We start from the raw sequence: 21,017 nt of genomic DNA on the forward strand, positions 1-21,017 counted from the left end.
CTTTAAAAGTTCTTGAAATTTTCCGAATTAAATTACCTTCATGTCTTAAAGTAATTATGGACTCTCGTTTCTCCTTGCTTATTTGAGATGTTCTTTCTATAGTATGGACTTGGTATTTTACCAAATCTTCTGTATACCACCTCTACCTTGTCACAACACAAGTGATTGGCTCAAACACTGTCATACATGCTCCCGCTCTTCCTCCCTCTGGTGCTCGAGGGCGCCAGACTTCCCAACATTACACACTCAATGCACTTTCAGTACACACACCTGCCTTTCCCCGTCATGTGCATCAACGCTCATTGGACTCACGTGGACTCAATTACTTGTGTAATTTCCTTCCCTATATCTGTCTGTTTCCTAGCTCTGTTTCCTGCTTCGGGATTGTTTGTCATATGTCCTTGTTTACCCATGTGCTGATGCTGTTCCTGTCTTGTTCTTTGTCCGTTCCTGAATAAATGTTTGACTCCCTGTACCTGCTTCTCCTGTCTGCCGTTGGTCCTCACAAACACATGAATTGAAATGCATTCCAGGTGACTACCTCATGAAGCTTGTTGAGAGAATGCCAAGCGTGTGCAAAGCTGTCATCAAGGTAAAGGGTGGCTACTTTGAAGAATCTCAAATATAAAATATATTTGGATTTGTTTAACACTTTCTTGGTTACTTCATGATTCCATATGTGTAATTTCATAGTGTTGATGTCTTCACTACTATTCCACAATGTACAAATGTTTAAACATAAAGAAAAACCCTTGAATGAGTAGCTGTTTCCAAACTTTTGACTGGTACTGTGTGTGTGTGTGTGTGTGTGTGTGTGTGTGTGTGTGTGTGTGTGTGTGTGTGTGTGTGTGTGTGTGTGTGTGTGTGTGTGTGTGTGTGTGTGTGTGTGTGTGTGTGTGTGTGTGTGTGTGTGTGTGTGTGTGTGTGTGTGTGTGTGTGTGTGAATATATTAACACAATTAAATAACATCTTGCTATATTATTATACTATTAGGTGAACTACACGTGGTACCAGAACGCGGTGCTCATCTACAACTCGGACAGCCTGATTGTGCTGCACAGCGACCCAGACATGGCGCCTGGTACTAGCAGTCTGGAGATCGTGGACATGAAGTTCCACGACCAGGCCACCTACAGCTGCGTGGCCAACTTCCCCGGGAGCACAGTGCCCGAGCTGAGGGTAGATGTCAACATCACCCAGAACAGCGGTAAGGGAACTGTTCCTTTGTTCTGTTGCCATGTTCACCTGCTATTAGAGTTATTGGACGCTCCTAGTTCCAAGTGGGAAATTTCACTTTACCATCCAAGTCGGAATTACACGTGGGAAACGCAGAGAGAATGTTGTTGCCGAGTAGTGACGTTCCACCACTGACCTTTCACCTTTTCAACCAAAAGATGACAACAAATCCATTTATGATAATTACAACCTTATCAGTAGGGATAATTTTATTTATTTGATCAGGGAATCATACTGTGACCAAGGTTTCTTTTACAGATGAATTACATAAATTACATAAAATACACACATCAAATATAAATACAAAATGCAAGCAGAAAGAAGAACACAGTCATAAAAAACTAACACATTCATCAGTAATAAGGTCCTCAATCAGCTTTCTGAATTACCCTGGAGGCACCAGAACATCAAATTGAAGAACATTTTGAAGAAAACTAAAAGCTGATTTCTATAACTCAGTAGAGACAAAAGCAATTTCCAGAGTTAGCCATCCCTGAGACTGGGTGTGGTACGTCATATGTCTAAAGTTTACCAATGACTTTTAGTAAAAGGGCTTTATAAATTAAAACTTTTTTTTCTGAGGTCTTGGCTGATTTCTTTTGATTGTCCCATGATTTCAAGCAAAGAGGCACTGAGTTTGAAGTTAGGCCTTGAAATACATCCACAGGTACACCTCCAATTGACTCAAATGATGTCAATTAGCCTCAGAAGCTTCTAAAGCCATGACAACATTTTCTGGAATTTTCCAAGCTGTTAAAAGGCACAGTCAATAGTGTAACGTAAACTTCTGACCCACTGGAATTGTGATACAGTGAATTAATCTGTCTGTAAACGGTTGTTAAAAAAATTACTTGTGTCATGCACAAAGTAGATGTCCTAACCATCTTGCCAAAACTATAGTTTGTTAACAAGAAATGTGTGGAGTGGTTGAAAAACGAGTTTTAATGACCCCAAACTAAGTGTATGTAATCTTCCGACGAAAACTGTATATATAACCACTTTAATATCCAATAAAAATGGCCTTGCTAATGTCAACATTTAACCTCAATCACTCTCCCCCTCCACCCTTCGTCCAGCTGTCCTCATCTTTCTTCTTTTTCTTTCTTTCTATAAACCCTGGTTTTCTTTTGGGCAACCCTTTCTAAAATATTTTCTTGCCCTCCACTCCTCCCTCTTCCTCTCTCTTTCACTCTTCTCTTTATCTCTCCATCTCCCTCCTCACTCCCCCCTCTCTCCCCTCCCACTCCCTTCACACTCCCTCTTACACCCTTCCCCCTTTCTGCCCCCCCTCACAGTTACTCCCCCAATTTTAACGGTGCCAGAAGGGGGCCAGGTGGTGAGCGTGAGGGAGGGAGGCACCACCGACCTGGTGTGCCTGGTTGATGGCAAGCCCCGCCCACCCGTGCTTTGGTCGCGCGCCGACAAGGACCTGACCATGCCCACGGGTGAGTGGGCGGTGGAAACACGCGACGGGCGCCTCCGCCTGACCAATGTCACCCGCGACCTGATGGGTGCCTACCGCTGCCAGACGGCGCCATACAATGGCCTCAACGTCAAGCCACGTCAGGCACAGGTTCAGCTGAATGTACAATGTGAGTCGCAAAGTGCTACATTTTCCATGAGATGTCTGTTTATTGTGCTCTGGATGGAAATAAACAGTATTTCCCAAGTGTTTCTCGTGGTCCTGGTGACCTACAGTGGGGCAAAAAAGTATTTAGTCAGCCACCAATTGTGCAAGTTCTCCCAATTAAAAAGATGAGAGAGGCCTGTAATTTTCATCATAGGTACACTTCAACTATGACCGACAAAATTAGAAAAAAAATCCAGAAAATCACTGTAACGACGTTCTTCGTTTGTTGAAAGAGAGTCGGACCGAAATGCAGCGTGGTGGTTACTCATGTCTTAAATGAATGAATCGCGGTACATGAAATAACTGAATCAAATACAAAACAACAAAACGGAATGTGAAACCTAATTACAGCCTATCTGGTGAAACTAAAAGGAACAATCACCCACGAAATACAAAGTGAAACCCCGGCTACCGAAATACGGTTCCCCATCAGAGACAACAAGAATCACCTGACTCTGATTGAGAACCGCCTCAGGCATCCAAGCCTATACTAGACACACCCCTAATCAACCACAATCCCAATGCCTACAAAAAACCCAATACGACAATACAATAAACCCATGTCACACCCTGGCCTGAACAAATAATTAAAGAAAACACAAAATACTTAGACCAAGGTGTGACAATCACATTGTAGGATTTTGTATTTTTTTATTTTACTAGGCAAGTCAGTTAAGAACAAATTCTTATTTTCAATGACAGCCTAGGAACAGTGGGTTAACTGCCTGTTCAAGGGCAGAATGAGAGATTTTGAACCTTGTCAGCTCAGGGATTTGAACTTGCAACCTTTCGGCCACTAGGCTACCCTGCCACCCCAAGATTTTTAATGAATTTATTTGCAAATTATGGTGGAAAATAAGTATTTGGTAAATAACAAAAGTTTATCTCAATACTTATACCCTTTGTTGGCAATGATATAGGTCAAACGTTTTCTGTAAGTCTTCACAAGGTTTTCACACAATGTTGCTGGTATTTTGGCCCTTTCCTCCATGCAGATCTCGTAGTGATGTTTTGGGGCTGTTGCTGGGCAACACGGAATTTCAACTCCCTCCAAAGATTTTCAATGGGGTTGAGATCTGGAGACTGGCTATGCCACTCCAGGACCTTGAAATGCTTCTTACGAAGCCACTCCTTCGTTGCCTGGGCGGTGTGTTTGGGATCATTGTCATCTTCAATGCCCTTGCTGATGGAAGGAGGTTTTCACTCAAAATCTCACAATACATGGCCCCATTCATTCTTTCCTTTACACGGATCAGTCGTCCTGGTCCCTTTGCAGAAAAAAAGCCCCAAAGCATGGTGTTTCCACCCCCATGCTTCACAGTAGGTATGGTGTTCCATGGATGCAACTCAGCATTCTTTGTCCTCCAAACACGACGAGTTGAGTTTTTAGCAAAAAGTTATATTTTGGTTTCATCTGACCATATGACATTCTCCCAATCTTCTTCTGGATCATCCAAATGCTTTCTAGCAAACTTCAGACGGGGCTCGACATGTCTGACACTGCAGGATTTGAGTCCCTGGTGGCGTAGTGTGTTACTGATGGTAGGCTTTGTTACTTTGGTCCCAGCTCTCTGCAGGTCATTCACTAAGGTTTTGCGTGGAGCCCCAGATCGAGGGAGATTATCAGTGGTCTTGTATATCTTCAATTTCCTAATAATTGCTCCCACAATTGATTTCTTCAAACCAAGCTGCTTACCTATTGCAGATTCAGTATTCCCAGCCTGGTGCAGGTCTACAATTTTGTTTCTGGTGTCCTTTGACAGCTCTTTGGTCTTGGCCATAGTGGAGTTTGGAGTGTGACTGTTTGAGGTTGTGGACAGGTGTCTTTTATACTGATAACAAGTTCAAACAGGTGCCATTAATACAGGTAACGAGTGGAGGACAGAGGAGCCTCTTAACTTCTTGCGTCGAGCCATCCCGGATCCGGGATCGTGAATACAACCTCAAGCTCATTATCATAACGCAACGTTAACTATTCATGAATATCGCAAATGAAATGAAATTAAACTATTTGCTCTCAAGCTTATCCTTTTGTTAACAACACTGTCATCTCAGATTTTCAAAATATGCTTCTCAACCATAGCAACCTAGCATTTAGCATTTAGCGTTAGCATTTAGCATTAGCAATTTGCGTTAGCATTAGCAGGCAACATTTCACAAAAACCAGCAAAAACATTCAATAAATCATTTAAGAACTTCGGATGTTTTCAATGAGGAGACTCTCAGTTAGATAGCAAATGTTCAGTTTTCCTTAAAGATTAGTTGTGCAGGAGAAATTGGTCCGTTTTCTGCGTCATGTTTGGCTACCAAAAAAAAATGAAAATTCATTCATCCAAATGCCAAACTTTCTTCCACATTAAAACCTCTTAAGGAGGCTGCAAATTTTTTTTTTTAAATCGTGCAACATTTCAGCGCCCTGCTACTCATGCCAGGACTATAGTATATGCATATGATTAGTATGCGTTGATAGAAAACACTCATACGTTTCTAAAACTGGTTAAATTACGGCTGTGACTATAACAGAACATGCGTTTCATCGAAAAATGCAGGAAAATCTGATCACTGAAAATGGAAATATATATCCATGCGCCACTTCAAACATTTGTTAAAAGTGACCCACTATTACCAGCCTGTTCAACCTCTCTTTCATATCGTCTGAGATCCCCAAGGACTGGAAAGCTGCCACAGTCATCCCCCTTTTCAAAGGGGGTGACACCCTGGACCCAAACTGTTACAGACCTATATCCATCCTGCCCTGCCTATCTAAGGTCTTCGAAAGCCAAGTCAACAAACAGGTGACTGACCATCTCGAATCCCACCGTACCTTCTCCGCTATGCAATCCGGTTTCCGAGCCGGTCACGGGTGCACCTCAGCCACACTCAAGGTACTAAACGACATCATAACCGCCATTGATAAAAGACAGTACTGTGCAGCCGTCTTCATCGACCTTGCCAAGGCTTTCGACTCTGTCAATCACCATATTCTTATCGGCAGACTCAGTAGCCTCGGTTTTTCGGATGACTGCCTTGCCTGGTTCACCAATTACTTTGCAGACAGAGTTCAGTGTGTCAAATCGGAGGGCATGTTGTCCGGTCCCCTGGCAGTCTCTATGGGGGTGCCACAGGGTTCAATTCTCGGGCCGACTCTTTTCTCTGTATATATCAATGATGTTGCTCTTGCTGCGGGCGATTCCCTGATCCACCTTTACGCAGACGACACCATTGTATACACTTTCGGCCCGTCATTGGACACTGTGCTATCTAACCTCCAATCGAGCTTCAATGTCATACAACACTCCTTCCGTGGCCTCCAACTGCTCTTAAACGCTAGTAAAACCAAATGCATGCTTTTCAACCGATCGCTGCCTGCACCCGCATGCCCGACTAGCATCACCACACTGGATGGCTCCGACCTTGAATATGTGGACACCTATAAGTACCTAGGTGTCTGGCTAGACTGCAAACTCTCCTTCCAGACCCATATCAAACATCTCCAATCGAAAATCAAATCAAGAATCGGCTTTCTATTCCGCAACAAAGCCTCCTTTACTCACGCTGCCAAGCTTACCATAGTAAAACTGACTATCCTACCGATCCTCGACTTCGGCGACGTCATCTACAAAATTGCTTCCAACACTCTACTCAGCAAACTGGATGCAGTTTATCACAGTGCCATCCATTTTGTCACTAAAGCACCTTATATTACCCACCACTGCGACTTGTATGCTCTAGTCGGCTGGCCCTCGCTACATATTCGTCGCCAGACGCACTGGCTTCAGGTCATCTACAAGGCCATGCTAGGCAAAGCTCCGCCTTATCTCAGCTCACTGGTCACGATGGCAACACCCATCCGTAGCACGCGCTCCAGCAGGTGTATCTCATTGATCATCCCTAAAGCCAACACCTCATTCGGCCGCCTTTCGTTCCAGTACTCTGCTGCCTGTGACTGGAACGAATTGCAAAAATCGCTGGAGTTGGAGACTTTTATCTCCCTCACCAACTTCAAACATCAGCTAGCTGGTAATCTATTGGTAAATAGCACACCCATTTTCACCTACCTCATCCCCACAGTTTTTATTTATTTACTTTTCTGCTCTTTTGCACACCAATATCTCTACCTGTACATGATCATTTATCACTTCAGTGTTAATCTGCAATATTGTAATTATTCGCCTACCTCCTCATGCCTTTTGCACACATTGTATATAGACTCCCCTTTTTTCTCTGTGTTATTGACTTGTTAATTGTTTACTCCATGTGTAACTCTGTGTTGTCTGTTCACACTGCTATGCTTTATCTTGGCCAGGTCGCAGTTGCAAATGAGAACCTGTTCTCAACTAGCCTACCTGGTTAAATAAAGGTGAAATAAAATAAAATAAAACATTAAATGGGGCAGAGTTTGCAATACCTACAGCTTCCACACGATGTCAACAGTCTTGTCATTTGCCTAGGCTTTGTTTCTTGGTCAAACAAAGAAGAGACAGCCCATTTCTTCAGGTCTCCGACCGGATATTTTGGTTGAGATTTACCCGGACATTATTTCCAGACGTACAGCTATAGAATATACTTCGCCTCGTGATCAATTTGATCGCTTATTAACGTTTACTAATACCTAAAGTTGCATTACAAAACTATTTCGAAGTGTTTTGTGAAAGTGTATCGTCGACTTTTTTAATAAAAAAAATGACGTTACGTTAAAAAACGCTATTTTTTTCGTTGATCACACATTCTTCATAGATCGATATCTAGGCTATATATGGACCGATTTAATCGAAGAAAGACCCAAAATGTTGGTTATGGGACATCTAGGAGTGCCAAGAAAGAAGCTCATCAAAGGTAATGAATGTTTTATATTTTATTTCTGCGTTTTGGTTAGCACCGGCTACCTGCAAAATCTGTCGTTTTAGATGAAGTTCCAGTACTTTTGGGTGCATGCTATCAGATAATAGCTTCTCATGCTTTCGCCGAAAAGCATTTTACAAATCTGACTCGGTAGCTAGATTTACGAGTGTACATTGTATGTGTATTTTAATGAAAGTTTGAGTTTTATCAAAAACAATACGTGGCACACTTGAAATTTCCGCTGATTTGATCCCCACAGCGGGAGCACTTCCCTAACAAGTTTAACTCCATAATATCGTCTGAAACATGGTAAACGTTGTTTAGAATCAATCCTCAAGGTGTTTTTCACATATCTCTTCATGATATATCATTCCTGGAAGTCTCTTCTCTGTCTCAATCACATGGATGAATGCGAGCAGCTTGGAGATTACGCAACAATTTCAACAAAGGACACTGGGCGGACCCCTGGAAAATGTAGTCTCTTATGGCCAATCTTCCAATGATATGCCTACAAATACGTCACAATGCTGCAGACAACTTGGAGAAACGGTAGAAAGGGCAGCCTAATTCGTGGCGCATAGTAGAGCATATTTTTGTGACAAAATATTGCGCTTAAAACGGGCACGGTTTTTTATCCAATAATGAAATAGCGCCCCCCTAGCTTCAACTGGTTAAAGAAAAAGTTACAGGTTTGTGAGAGCCAGAAATCTTGCTTGTTTGTAGGTGACCAAATACTTATTTTCCACCATAATTTGCAAATGAATTCATTAAAAATCTTACAATGTGATTTTCTGGATTTTTTTTCTCATTTTGTCTGTCATAGTTGAAGTGTACCTATGATGAAAATTACAGGCTTCTCTCATCTTTTTAAGTGGGATAACTTGCACAATTGGTGGCTGACTAAATACTTTTTTTGCCCCACTGTATATGGTGTCCAAGGTTTTGTTCAGTCCAGTAGTAACACACCTAATGAACGAATCAAGCAATCTTCACATTTTTTGATTAGTTGAATAAGCTGTGTTACTGTAACAGAGGTCATTCAGAAGCACACGTGTAATGAGTGATGTTGCCTGAGACCTGAAGACCTGATTCAGTTTGCCCAGCTAACAATATTCTGTCATTTAAACTCAATCAACAATTTGTTCAAATCGATAGCTCGTTGTATTAGATTAGAATGGACTGCAGTCACTGTCTCAATTCACTTTCAAACACGATAACCCTTAAATGGGGTCGAATGCACTGTTACTAACATACACAACAACGTTGCTAATTAACAAATGGTATCAGAAACCAACGCGTCTAAGTGTGCATACCCTGTTTGTTTCTGTGAGCAATTTGCGACTAAGCTATTAACAAACACTCCCCTTGGTTACATTTAGACTTCTTGGTGGTCTGCAGTAAGAGTGCTTTTGCCTGCTGCGCTTCAATAATGCTTCCATTGTGAAGCGGGCTCGTTCATAATGTTCAAAACCCTAAAAGCCTTAGAATTCATGAAGATTTCTCTTCTCTTGGCACCATCACAAAGGCAAGCCAGAGAGCCTATTCATTAACTGTATGGTATGTGATGTTGCTTGACGCTCATGAAAATACATCTTCCCAATTTACAGTTTTGTAATTGGTGCCATTGAAGGTGTGTTGGTGTGTTTTGTTTTCAATGTGAGCTGTGCCATTGTTGAAAAGAAATGTGTCCTCGTTTTCTCACCGTCCTATACAGTTCACTTTATAATGCATTATTGTGTAAATTGTGAAATAAAATAATATAAATCAATAGATGAGGCGAACAATATAATCCTGTCCATAGATAAACAGAGGCTCAAAGGATAGCCCTGAAACACACATTGTTCCGTTGCTTGTATTTCCCATGAAATGTGATGTGCAGTATGGCCCCCTTGATGTCCACCCAACTATACCCTTAGCCGCTGAAGAATAAGGAACAGAGGAGTATTCAATTGTGTCAGGACCATGAGGCCAAACAGAAAGGAAACTCTTATGTGGTCCTGTCAAAAATGCAACTCATTTCTACCTTTGATGGATTGTTTGTCCGTGAATTCTTTGATTGGACTGATCATGTCAACATCATACTTTCAAAATCTTAGCTAGCAAGATAGCAGTCATCATCATGAATTAAGTCAAATGGCAGATCCTTTTCATTCCTTGTCATATGAAGAGAAATAATGAAGAGAAATTATATATAATACATATCGGCCATTGGACATAAACATTACACAACAAGTTGGAAATCGCAAATTCCCAAATGAGTGGTTCAGATAAAATCAGTGGCTAACTGCAGGCATTGCAAAGCAATCCATTTCTGCTATTCAGTGGAGTGGGTGTGTTGTCCAAGTCTGGGATTAAGAGTATATTTTCCAAGCTTTAAAGGACATTTGCCATGCTGTCAATCCAGCATGACTTCTGCCATGCTCAAAACAACTGGAAGCTCGGAACTGGGAAATCTCAGACTTGAATGAGTTCAAGACACCTGGGAACTCCCCCAAAAAACTAGCACCGACTGGGAAAATACGTTTTGAAGTTGGGAACTCGGGTCTCTTTCTCGAGCTTCGACCTTGAAATCTCTGACATCATCATCATTCAACCTTTTTTCTGATTTCCCAGTTGTCTTGAAAGCACCATTAACCCATAGAATGCCAGCCTTTGATGACAAAGTTTGATGACAAAATTTGACCATGAAGGACCCCTGCGCCACGGTCCTGTTGAAGTGAGCACAACAACGTGAGTCCAAAATTGTCTTGTATGCTACTGCATAAATGATGTAATATGCCAGGGAGATATGACCAGTATACTGTAGCTAAGGAAGTAATACTAAGTGTATGTTGTGTAGTAAGCTATTAGTAGCCCATGTGACTCGCCCTAATAATTGTGTCCCTTTTCCCCACATAATTTAGCCTACTGTTCTGACTTGGTGGTGCAAATGTAGCCTATAGCCTGTTTTAGAAAAATGTAATCATTGAATATTGTAGGAGCTTTCATTGTCAACTTATATGCCCCCTTTATTTATCATACGGTTCTGATGTGGTGTACAGGGAGAATACTGTAAGAACGGCCCAAGTTCTGAGTTCTGTCATTGTAAATTTCAAAAGTGCTGAACAAATAGCTATATTGCCTACGTCTGTCCTAACTCGCTCTGTCTTAATCAAAATTACGGATTGACTCTTATCCGCTTGTAGTCACTTTATGCCATAGTTTGTACATCTCAATTGTCAGTAGAAACCACATTTGTTTAAGCAAGTCAGCCATATCGGCTATGTTTTTAAAAGGCAGTAAATGAGTCTGAATGAACTTTTTTGATTCCAGACAAGGCTCCGCTGATAGCCAGGTGTAGCAGTGGTAAGGTGTTGGGACAGCTTTATGTAGGCCCTAACAGTTTGTGGGCACGGTTTGTTACTGTTATTGTGCAATGAATGTGTTGTTTAGTGTTGTGTAGTGACTTTGCTGGCATGCATCTAAACATTTATTTTTTTGCCCCACCAAGATTGTCCAGCTAGAATTGCCACTGGATAGGCTAGATGGGTTGTTGTTGCAGACACCTATTCAATCCTCTCAGATCTCCACAAGTGCCTTGTGGATAGGGCCTTAACGTTTGTTTGGGATTCATGGTAAAGGATATGCCCAAACTAGCTTGCTTAGCGAATGAAGCTAGTTTAGCCCCAAATGCATGCTAGCTTCAATAAAGACTACTATGACATGGAGCTGTCATTCCAAACCCTTGCAACCCACATCCACTGTGTTATGCTGGTGAATGAGGACCCAAAAGCGACTTAACGAAAACAGAGTCTTTATTCCAGTATATGACAAAAGTAATAATCCTGGAAAAATCAAGAAGAAAACAAAACAGGAAAAAAACTTAAATCCACTCGTAGTAACGAGGACAGACTGGAGACTCGACCATTGACTGCAGGTTGCTTCGGGAAGGCACCGACCGTAGCAGACTAAGACACCTGCTCACACGCAGCATCTGAAGGAGACAAAACACGACAGGGCGAGACAATGACACAGCACAGCGAACATCATACAAGGATCCGACAAGGACAGAAGCGGAAAACAAGGGGAGAAATAGGGTCTCTAATCAGAGGGCAAAATAGGGGACAGGTGTGAAAAGAGTAAATGAGTGAGTTAGGAGAATGCGGAACAGCTGGGAGCAGGAACGGAACGATAGAGAGAAGAGAGAGAGGGAGGGGGAGAGAGAGGGATAGAAAAAGGGAACAAACCTAATAAGACCAGCAGGGGGAAATGAACAGAAGGGAAAGCACAAGGACAAGACAATATATGACAAAACATGACACACTGTCCGTCCACATCCTAAGAAGGATACTGCTAGATTTACAAGACTGGCTAATGCAGGTGGGGCGGAAGGGCGACACCAGTCCACTTCAATGATTTATTGGAGAGAGAGGGATTAGAGAGAGAGACAGAAGAAGATAAAGTGTAACTGAGAGAAGATAGTGATCAAGAGAGGTAAGGAGAGAGAAATGGAAGGAGAAAAGAGAACCAGGGAGAGGAGGGAGAAGGGAGAGAATAAAAAACGGAGAGGAAGAGAGAGTGAGGTAGAAGTTGCAGGGAGCAATTGGCATTTTGGAAACCAACGATTCCCCCTTCCTTTCCTCCCTCCCTCCTTCCCTCCTGGTTTGTATTTATTGATTTGTTTATTGATTTTGTTTTGTACCCTTCATTTATTTTTGTACCCTTCATTTAGCATTTTTGATCGATACCCGAGGAAGATGCTCCTCTATAGTTAAGGGAACTCCCCTCTTTCTCTCTTCCTCCATCCTTCTCTCCTTTTCTCCTCTTCCTTCTTTTATACTCCCTAGTCCTCCCTCTCTTTCTAGCTCCTCTTACCATGACATGGATGTTGTTCCTCATTGCTATTCTCATCATCAATTAGGCAGCATCTCACTCTGTCTCCCTCTATCGCTCTCTCACTCTTGTCTACTGCCTTATCACCTCTCTCCCTTCTGTGTCCCTTTTGCTTTTCCTCCCTCCCTCGCTCCGTCTAGCTGACTCAATCATCTCCAGTCTCTCTCTCATTCACTCTAACACTACACTCTCTCCGTCATCAGTCTTCCTCCATCACTTTCTCTTTTCACTACACACACACACACATACACATACACATACACATACACATACACATACACATACACATACACATACACATACACATACCACCTTTTCTCCCTTGCACTCAATGCAGATCAATCTGCCCTGTCTACCATACTGTACATGTCTGGGGACTAAGTGATATGTCTGGGTGTGTTTATGTGTGGATTTGTGTTTGTGTTTGTGAGAGAGTGTCTGTCTGCCTTTATGTCTGTCCATCTCTCTGTCTGTCTTTCCACCCTGGTTCGAATCCAGGCTGTATCACAACCCACCGTGATTGGAAGTCCCATAGGGCGGCGCACAATTAGCCCAGCGTCGTCTGGGTTTGGCTGGTGTAGGCCGTCATTGTAAATAAGAATTTGTTCTTAACTGACTTGCATAGTTAAATAAAATACAATACACAGTGGGAAAAAATTAAAGACACCTGCAAAATGATCAGTTTCTCTGGTTTTATAGGTATCTGTTTGTTCAAATTAAATTTTTTATCTTGCTCTATAAACTACAGAAAACATTTCTCCAAAATTCCAAATAATGTCATTTAGAGCATTTATTTGCAGAAAATGACAACTGGTGAAAATAATAAAAAATATGCAGTGTTGTCAGGTAGGTAGTTGGATGGGTGGGCTATTTACAGATTGGCTATGTACAGCTGCAGCGATCAGTAAGCTGCTCTGACAGCTGATGCTTAAAGTTAGTGAGGGAGATATGTCTCCATCTTCAGTGATTTTTGCAATTCGTTCCAGTCATTGGCAGCAGAGAATGAGAAGCAAAGGCGGCCAAAAGAGGTGTTGGCTTTGGGGATGACCAGTGAAATATACCCTGCTGAGGCGCGTGTTACGGGTAGGTGTTGCTATGGTGACCAGTGAGCTGAGATAAGGCAAAGCTTTACCTAGCAAAGACTTATAGATGACCTGGAGCCAGTGGGTTTGGCGACGAATATGTAGCGTGGACCAGCCAACGAGAGTATACAAGTCGCAATGCTGGGTAGTATATGGGGCTTTGGTGACAAAATGGATGGCACTGTGAACGACTGCATCCAATTTGCTGAGTGGAGTGTTGGAGGCTATTCTGTAAATGACATTAGCGAAGTCAAGGATCGGTACGATAGTCAGTTTTACGAGGGTATGTTTGGCAGCATGAGTGAAGGAGGCTTTTTTGCGAAATAGGAAGCTGATTCTATATTTAGTTTTGGATTGGAGATACTTAATACGAGTCTGGAAGGAGAGTTTACAGTCTAGCCAGACACCTATGTATTTATAGTTGTCCACACATTCTAAGTCAGAACCGTCCATAGTGATGCTGGGCGGGCGGGTGTGGTCAGTGATCGGTTGAAGAGCATGCATATAGTTTTTCTAGCATTTAAGGGCAGTTGGAGGCCACGGAAGGAGTGTTGTACGGCATTGAAGCTCATTTGTAGGTTTGTTAACACAGTGTCCAAAGAAGGGCCAGATGTATATAGAATGGTGTTGTCTGCGTAGAGGTGGATCAAATATTCACCCCCAGCAAGGGCGGCATCATTGATATATACAGAGAAAAGAGTCGGCCCGAGAAGTGAATCTTGTGGCACCCCCATAGAGACTGACAGAGGTCCGGACAACAGGACCTCCGATTTGACACATTGAACTCTATCTGAGAAGTAGTTAGTGAACCAGGCGAGGCAGTCTGCGAATAAGAACGTGGTGATTGACTGAGTCAAACGCCTTGGCTAGGTCGATGAAGACGGCTGCTCAGTACTGTCTTTTATCGATGACGGTTATGATATCGTTTAGGACCTTGAGCGTGGCTGAGATGCACCCGTCACCAGCGGAGAAGGCACTGTGGGATTCGAAATGGTCGGTGATCTGTTTGTTCACTTGGCTTTCGCAGACTTTATAAAGACAGGGTAGGATGGATATAGGTCTGTAACAGTTTGGATCTATAGTGTCTCCCTCTTTGAAGAGGGGGAAGACCTCGGCCGCTTTCCAATGTTTGGGAATCTCAGATGAGTGGTGGCAGATAATTTTAGGAAGAGAGTGTCCAGATTGTCTAACCCAGCAGATTTGCAGGGATCCATATTTTGCAGCTCTTTCAGTTGAACATCAGTCGTCTGGATTTGGGTGAAGGAAAAGCGTTGGGGGCTTGGGCCAGTTGCTGCAGGGGGTGCAGAGCTGTTGGCTGGGGTTGGGGTAGCCAGGTTGTCGGTACCAGGTCCTTATTTATTGATAATTGTTTCACCCCTTCCACACCCACTTGGTGGAACTCAAAACTACAGTGCTGGTTTTTCATTATTTGGTCCATTATGCATGAATGTGAAGACTCACATTTTTTTGTTTGCATGTCATGCCTAAATTTGTTAATCTTCTCAACCAAAATGTTAGTCAAGTGGTTGGCAATATCAAAGGGTTTTGTTATGAACAAGCCATCTGCCTCAATGAAGAATGGAGCCGAGCTTGCTTTTTTGCCTAAAATTTCATTGACCCCTTGACACATACCAACAAACAGGTGTGATCATTCTCCATGGTCCCTGCGGCATACGCTCAAACCGGTAGGATTAGAACGCTTATTTTGAATGTCTAGTTTCGATTGACGGTGTTTAAGCTGGCCATATTTTTCTTTCACAGAAACATTTTGTATCAAACACAGTCCTTGCAAAGTTTTTGTATGCAATGTTCAGATAATCACATAAGTAGCTACAGCATAACACAATAATCCAAACTGAAAAATGTAGGCTACATTAGTCCTAGCTTTAACTGAGAAGAGATTGACATAACACAAGAGATCATATTTAGCTAACCCTCGGCTGACAGAAACCACAATCTGAATTAGCTAATTGCAATTACAATTAATCACGTCACGGGGTAGCTCACCATTGCTCAACATAATTGTGCACAACACTTTCTAAAAATCGAAAGTAATAGCCACCATGTTTGTTTTTTTGTGTCAACCAAAGATAAGAGGAGGAGACTAGATGAGTTTGGTATGTTAACAGTCTGCATGTTGAAGGGGGTGTGTCGTCTTCGATTATTCACTTCCCTTCATTTACTTCCAGAACTTTACTCGAAAGATAAGTGAAGCATTCCTTCACCTAATTTTAACATCTTTGGTCTGACAGATGTTTACGTGACACCCAGAATACAGGGTATAATGTCAACAAACATGTTGCAACACATAGCTGGCAAATAACTTATCATTAGCTCATTATAATCAGTAGATATTTTTAAAAGTGTTTTACCACACATCACAGGTGTCATATTTGTCCCCAGTACTTGAAAACATGTGAATAAAACTGTAAATACATTATATTCATATACATGCATACTGTATGCTACAGTAAACCTTCAATACGATATACAGAAATTAAGGCACTTACTTTGATAGGAATGCACACATGTCCAAAGTTATTATTTGTAAGTAAAACAACAATGAATGCAATATGAGCGCCAGCCAGAAAATGTGCCGCAGGGGGAAAAGTACATGCAAGACGAAGATGTGCAAATGTCTGCATTCTTGATCTGCGGAAACACCTTGTTTGTCCGGCTCATTATAGCCTCAAACATAAATTGTACGCAACAGTGAAATGGGCTACTTCTATGTGAATTAATGAGGAGGCAGAACACACCTCAATTCAAACTGTTGTTAGAAAATAAAACTAGTACTCCAAAGATTTTTACTATCATTCTTCATATAATTTGTTCCGTGGTATAGTTTCTTCTTTTTGTTTAGTTTAGTTATGTGATTTCTCAATTTACTGTATGTTTGCCAGTCTGCTGTGTTGTCAGACTTATTTGCTATTGCCTTTGTCTCATCCCTCTCAGCGATACAGTTTTTTAAAAATTCATCATCGATCCATTGGGATTTGTAATATAATAATAATAATAATAATAATATAATAATATATGCCATTTAGCAGACGCTTTTATCCAAAGCGACTTACAGTCATGTGTGCATACATTCTACGTATGGGTGGTCCCGGGAATCGAACCCACTACCCTGGCGTTACAAGCGCCATGCTCTACCAACTGAGCTACAGTTCTAACAGTCAGTTACTTGATGGGCGCGTGCCTATCAGTAACCGGAAAAAGCAGTTTCATAAAAGTGCAGTTTCAGGATGTTCTTCATTACACACATCAGACCAACAAATATTTTTCACATCTTCGACATAGGAATCATTGCACATGATAGTTTCTACACCATTTTAGGTCCAGTCTATGTAACTTTCTTTTTTATAGATATAGCTATTATACTACAATCACTACATCCAATAGGTGTGGATAGAAGGGAACGGAACTTACCAAATAGGGAAGGGGAAAGGGGGGACATCTAGTCAGTTGTACAACCGAATGCCTTCAACTGAAATGTGTCTTCCACATTTGAATCATAGAGGTGCAGGGGGCTGCCATAATCAACATCCACGTCTTTGGCGCCCGGGGATCAGTGTGTTAACTGCCTTGCCCAGGGGCAGAAAGACCGATTCTTACCTTGTCAGCTCAGGGATTCAAATCCAGCAACCTTTCTGTTACTGGCCCAACGCTGTAACCACTACGCTACTTGCCCAGCATTTCTTCCATAGAATTCGACAGAGGTCCATGCAGGCTTGACCTTTTGATTGCTATACCCTGTCAGAAAGAGTAGATTTCTAGTGAACTTACAGTATTTTTTGCCAAACTACTCTACAAATTGTGTGGATGGTCTCTGCTTCGAAATATAATTTGTTTGTAGAATAACTGTGGCTCCTTGTGCATTACTCGTGTAAGTAGGCTACTGGTGACAATCAGTAAGTAGGCTACTGGTGACAATTTGTGAAAAAGATCTGTTATATTCTATATCATTCTTACTGTAAAATATATATGTGTTGACTGTAGTAAGGCAGGGTCAATGATGTCTGCTAAATGAACAAATTGATTTTAATTTAAATGATCGGCTATGATAAGCCAACTACATTTACTCCTGATGTGCTGACCTGTTGCACCCTCGACCACTACTGTGATTATTATTATTTGACCATGCTGGTCACTTATGAACATTTGAACATCTTGGCCACCCCTCATAGCCTGATTCCTCTCTAGGTTTCTTCCTAGGTTTTGGCCTTTCTAGAGGTTTTTTTCTAGCCACCGTGCATCTACACCTGCATTTCTTGCTGTTTGGGGTTTTAGGCTGGGTTTCTGTACAGCACTTTGAGATATCAGCTGATGTAAGAAGGGCTATATAAATACATTTGATTTAATTGAAATGGCACAGCCATAGATTGGCATGGCACAGCCATAGACTTGGCTACTAAGCACAGATAAATACAACTGAAAACATGCTATTCTGTTGTCTTGTATCATGTTTTTATGACCTTCCTAAACAAAATATTAATGGATTTGTTAGTTACTCTGCCATTTTTAAAGTCATGTCCCCCTCTTCCTTGACTTTTCTTAAATAAGAGTACATAGCACACTGTTAAGTGATAATGCCCTTGAAGTCGGTGTTTACAGGATATATTGGCACGGTGTTGGTCGAGGGCTGGCAAACCATGCCAATATATCCTCCAACCACCGGCTTGGAGGGCATTATCACTTATTAACAATGTGCTATGTACTCTTTTAGGAAAAGTCAAGGAATGATTAACATATTTTCATGAAAAACATTATTTGGAATCATTTATTCATACTATTTCATCCTTCTACAAATATAGTTCCGACACAAATCTAGGGTTGCTAGAGAAGCGACCCAGTCACTCAGTCTTTTTGTTCTTTATCTATGGATGCGACCCAGTCATTCGTTCTCAATGTTCCATTGCCATACTGTCTGGCAACGTTCTTATCCCTTGCTTGCTAGCTAGCCATCTACGGCTAACTTATAGTCACGTCAAACAGTGCAGCCAGAATAACAGCAAAGTAGTTGCATTTGCATAACCTTTTTTATGGTGGTATTTTATATACAGCCATAACAATGAGCTAATGGGGCGCGATTTCACTCGTCAGGAAAATGTTGTTCAGCGGAGCTAGCAAACAACACAGCTACAGTAACACAATCACTTCAAACTGAAGCTGAAAAGACTGCCCATTAGCTGCGATTTGTTGTACCTATTTTAAATAGACATTTTTTTTGTATATATCCATAGAAATGATGCCAGCTAATTCATGATTTTGACTGGCTGAGAAACACTGCTTGCCTGTCTGTCTCTATTCGACAGCAGGATATCAAATTTGAATATTGAAACCATGTTGAAAATGTCGGAGAGACAGACAGCAAGGTTTATACAAATCAATGCTTTTGAAAACTAAATATTATTCTAAAAGAAATGTGAGATAATGTCTAGATGATTTTGTAGTGGAGATCAAGTGTATACATTTTCTGGCTGGGCTGATGAGACAGTGGATTGTACAGTCAGATGGAACAGAGTAAATAGGTATTTTAACGTCATAGATTTAGCCAGTGGCAACTTGTAGAATAGACACCGACTGGAATGCAGTTTTAAACAATCAGCATTCAGGATTAGACGCAACACAGGGTGCCTGGATACTAGCCCTTAGCCGTGGAATATTGGCCATATACCACTAACCGTGAGGTGCCTTATTGTGATTTTAAACTGGTTACCAACGTAATTAGAGCAGTACAAAGAAATATTTTGTCATACCCGTGGTATACGGTCTGATAAACCACAGCTGTCTGCCAATCAGCATTTAGGACTCCAACCACCCAGTTTATAATCATTGTTAGAATCTAAATTTCACAAACAGGATTGTAGTTATAACCACTTTTCAGAGGTCATGAATGATTTTCCTTGTTGCCCCTCCTTCTCCCGACAGTTGGGTCTGCTCTGCTCCTTCTCCCAATAGTTGAAGGTACCCTGCCTTGAAACTGAACCAAACACTACAAGACTTTTCTGTAATTTCACAGTAAAATACGATACATGTGTTTACAGCATTAATACTGTATACTGCAGTGCATTATGGGTAAAATGCTGAAAAATACTGTAATGAACTGTATTTGGAAGCCTCCTGTATAAATTACTCTACCATACTGTATTTATTTAAAGCAATTGCTTTTGCCTACAGTAGATTCGGTAGTTTCCATACACTTTAGCCAAATACATAAACTCAGTTTTTCACAATTCCTGACATTTAATCCTAGTAAAAATTCATTTTCTTAGGTCAGTTAGGATCACCACTTTATTTTCAGAATGTGAAATGTCAGAATAATAGTAGAGACAATTATTTATTTCAGCTTTAATTTCCAGCATCACATTCCCGGTGGGTCAGAAGTTCACATTAAATCAATTAGTATTTGGTAGGATTGCCTTTCAATTGTTTAACTTGGGACAAACGTTTTGGGTAGCCTTCCACAAGCTTCTCACAATAAATGGGGTGCATTTTGGCCCATTCCTCCTGACAGAGCTGGTGTAAATGAATCAGGTTTGTAGGCCTCCTTGCTCGCACAAGCTTTTTCTGTTCTGCCCACACATTTTCTATGGGATTGAGGTCAGTTTTTTGTGATGGCCACACTAATACCTTGTCCATTTAGAAGACCCATTTGTGACCAAGCTTTAACTTCCTGACTGATGTCTTGAGATGTTGCTTCAATATATCCACATAATTTTCCTCCTCGTGATGCAATCTATTTTGTGAAGTGCAGCAGTTCCTCCTACAGCAAAGCACCCCCGCAACATGATGCTGCCACCCCCGTGCTTCATGGTTGGAATGGTATTCCTCGGATTGCAAGCTTCACCCTTTTTCCTCCAAACATAACGATGGTCATTATGGCCAAACAGTTCTATTTTTATTTCATCAGACCAGAGGACATTTATCCACAAAGTACAATCTTTGTCCCCATGTGCAGTTGCAAACCTTAGTCTGGCTTTTTTTATGGCGGGTTTGGAGCAGTGGCTTCTTCCTTGCTGAGCAGGTTATGTCGATATAGTTATATAGATATTGTTTTACTGTGGATATAGATACTTTTGTACCTGTTTCCTCCAGCATCTTCATAAGGTCCTTTGCTGTTGTTCTGGGATTGATTTACACTTTTCACACCAAAGTACTGAGTGCTATAATTAATAAAGCGCAGACACATAACCCAGCTAGCACAGTGGATCTGGCCCGAGTCTGGGCCGCCTTCGGCACTATTTCCTATGGCTAGAATGCAAAGATTGAGCTCTGGCTGATTCCGGTGTGAGTTATCTGGCCCAAATGTATTATTTGGTGCTTGGGCCAATTGGGGCTACTCTGGCTGA

At 41.6% G+C, this 21,017-nt stretch overlaps 1 protein-coding gene across 1 annotated transcript in view; it reads left to right on the top strand.

Annotated features, from left to right (window-relative positions):
- LOC124046907 (MAM domain-containing glycosylphosphatidylinositol anchor protein 1-like) overlaps positions 1-21,017 on the top strand; it is a 121,807-nt gene that overhangs the window by 3,537 nt on the left and 97,253 nt on the right. Inside the window, exons 2-3 of the mRNA XM_046367677.1 lie at positions 994-1,207; positions 2,532-2,828. Coding sequence (XP_046223633.1) covers positions 994-1,207; positions 2,532-2,828 — 511 coding nt within the window. The remainder of the gene's footprint in view (positions 1-993; positions 1,208-2,531; positions 2,829-21,017) is intronic.

The sequence above is a fragment of the Oncorhynchus gorbuscha genome, linkage group LG10 (genome assembly GCF_021184085.1).
Source record: "Oncorhynchus gorbuscha isolate QuinsamMale2020 ecotype Even-year linkage group LG10, OgorEven_v1.0, whole genome shotgun sequence".
NCBI classification, from domain to species: domain Eukaryota; kingdom Metazoa; phylum Chordata; class Actinopteri; order Salmoniformes; family Salmonidae; genus Oncorhynchus; species Oncorhynchus gorbuscha.